The sequence below is a fragment of the Eurypyga helias genome, unplaced genomic scaffold, assembly GCF_000690775.1.
Source record: "Eurypyga helias isolate BGI_N326 unplaced genomic scaffold, ASM69077v1 C15841611, whole genome shotgun sequence".
Lineage (NCBI taxonomy): Eukaryota > Metazoa > Chordata > Aves > Eurypygiformes > Eurypygidae > Eurypyga > Eurypyga helias.
Window position 1 is genome coordinate 1 of NW_010285410.1, and position 1,734 is coordinate 1,734.

General features: G+C 36.4%; 1 protein-coding gene across 1 annotated transcript; it reads right to left on the bottom strand.

Moving 5' to 3' along the window:
* Positions 1-24: 24 nt before the first annotated feature.
* On the bottom strand, positions 25-1,722 carry LOC104515900 (uncharacterized protein C12orf4 homolog; the record flags this gene model as incomplete). Its single annotated transcript, XM_010160054.1, has 2 exons — positions 25-206; positions 1,564-1,722. Coding segments are annotated over 2 exons (341 nt in total), but the record flags the coding sequence as incomplete, so codon positions are not given.
* Positions 1,723-1,734: the final 12 nt, after the last annotated feature.

Sequence of the window (1,734 nt, forward strand, 5' to 3'; positions counted from 1 at the left end):
AAAAAAAAAAACCAAAAGGAATACCTTTCCCGTAGCTTTTTCAGTTCCACATCTCTCTCGCTTATTAATTCAGAGATGCTAACAAAATAATTGTGTTCCAGGTTCAACAGCATTTCAGAAGCTGGAGAATGTATCAGATCGTGATAAACATCTGCAAAATCTTCATCCCAGCTGGTTTCTTCAGGTTTTGCATATTCTAACATTGTCTAAAAATTGTAAGAGATTTTAAAGCACATGGTACCTCTTAGGACATGTAAGGATCCCTCATGACGGTGGTACAAAATCAAGTGGGCATGCACACTGTTGCACAACCTTCAACATACATCAATTATCTTTGCTAATTGGAGCTTTCTGTATTCTTCTTTAGCTTTAACATTTTCTCCATTCTTTCTCTTTCAAAGCAACTAACAACAGAAACATTCAGGTTTTGGCTACAGTGAAGAATTACCAGTTTTCAGCCACCGCCAACTTGGAAAGAACAATACCAATAATGGTATTTGCAATTGATGAATTTTAGATAGGGCCCAAAACTTCAACTGTGCAAACAAAAATGTTTTGCTAGAAAGGATGACTAACCTCTGATGTCATGGGACTTTGATCTAAGAAAGGCAATTTTTACTGAACAAAGAATGGCCCAACGATGCCAGTTTTCCTTTATACTGAAACGCTCCTGCAATCATTCCCACCAGACTCATCTGATGAGCTGAAATTTTATCACTGACATACAGGTTAGAAACGTCAGGAGATGATCTAATCCTAACCCTTGCACTCAGGCTAACCTGTTCAGAGAAATCACTGGCACAAAAGACTAAACTCTCAGCATCTTATCGCATTCATATGTTCACCCAATACAGCTTTTTCCCCTCTTAAAGGTTAAGCTAATTTAATTTTGTTAATAATCGTTAAGGCAGGTGATTTGCTTCTTGTTCTCTTTATAACAGATGTGTTTTGGATTTTTTTCGAAACGTTCTTCTATATTCCGTGACAAACAAATTCAATTCCTATAATTTTTTAACAGCTGCAATTCCTGTCATTCTTTTTTCTTTCTTCACTAGAAGTCCTACAGTTCTTTTACATTCCTCTGTTTTGAGGATCACACACAGAGCCGGACACATTACTCTAACCAGAGCCTCATCATTGCTAAATAATGTAGAAGAGTCACATGAACTCAGAAAATAAGCTGAAAAGTCTCCTCCAATTATACTCTTTCTCTTTGGTGTCATCATTGCTGTTTTTGAGATTTAGGACGGGGTACCGCTGTACTATCTCTTGCTTTGATTCTAATGTACTATAATCCATAGGTCCATTTTTGTTTGAATATCACTAGCTATTTACTTCTTGATTTTCTATTTTTGACTCTACTAAATTCAGAAAAAAACATGACTGAGAACTTGTAGGTGGAAGACTTATTGTTCACTTCCAGATAACAGGAAAAAAAATCTTAAGAATTGATAAGTAAATTTCAGTGTACATTCTGCACCCTCACAGATGTGGTGCTGTCTGTACACGCACACGCTCTCACAAAGCAAGTCCTGAAGAGTAATTTTTCAGTCTTAATCTTACCTCTTTATAAGCTTTAGCCCAAGTATCTGCCAGCTGGTTTATGTCTACTTTGCCTGATTTCACTGCTTCCAGAGCTATTTCAGCTTCTCTATCATAATCTTTTATAGTTTCCTCTTCTATGAACTTATTAAGAGATTGCTTCAGGTCTATTATAACAAGAAGAGAATGGTC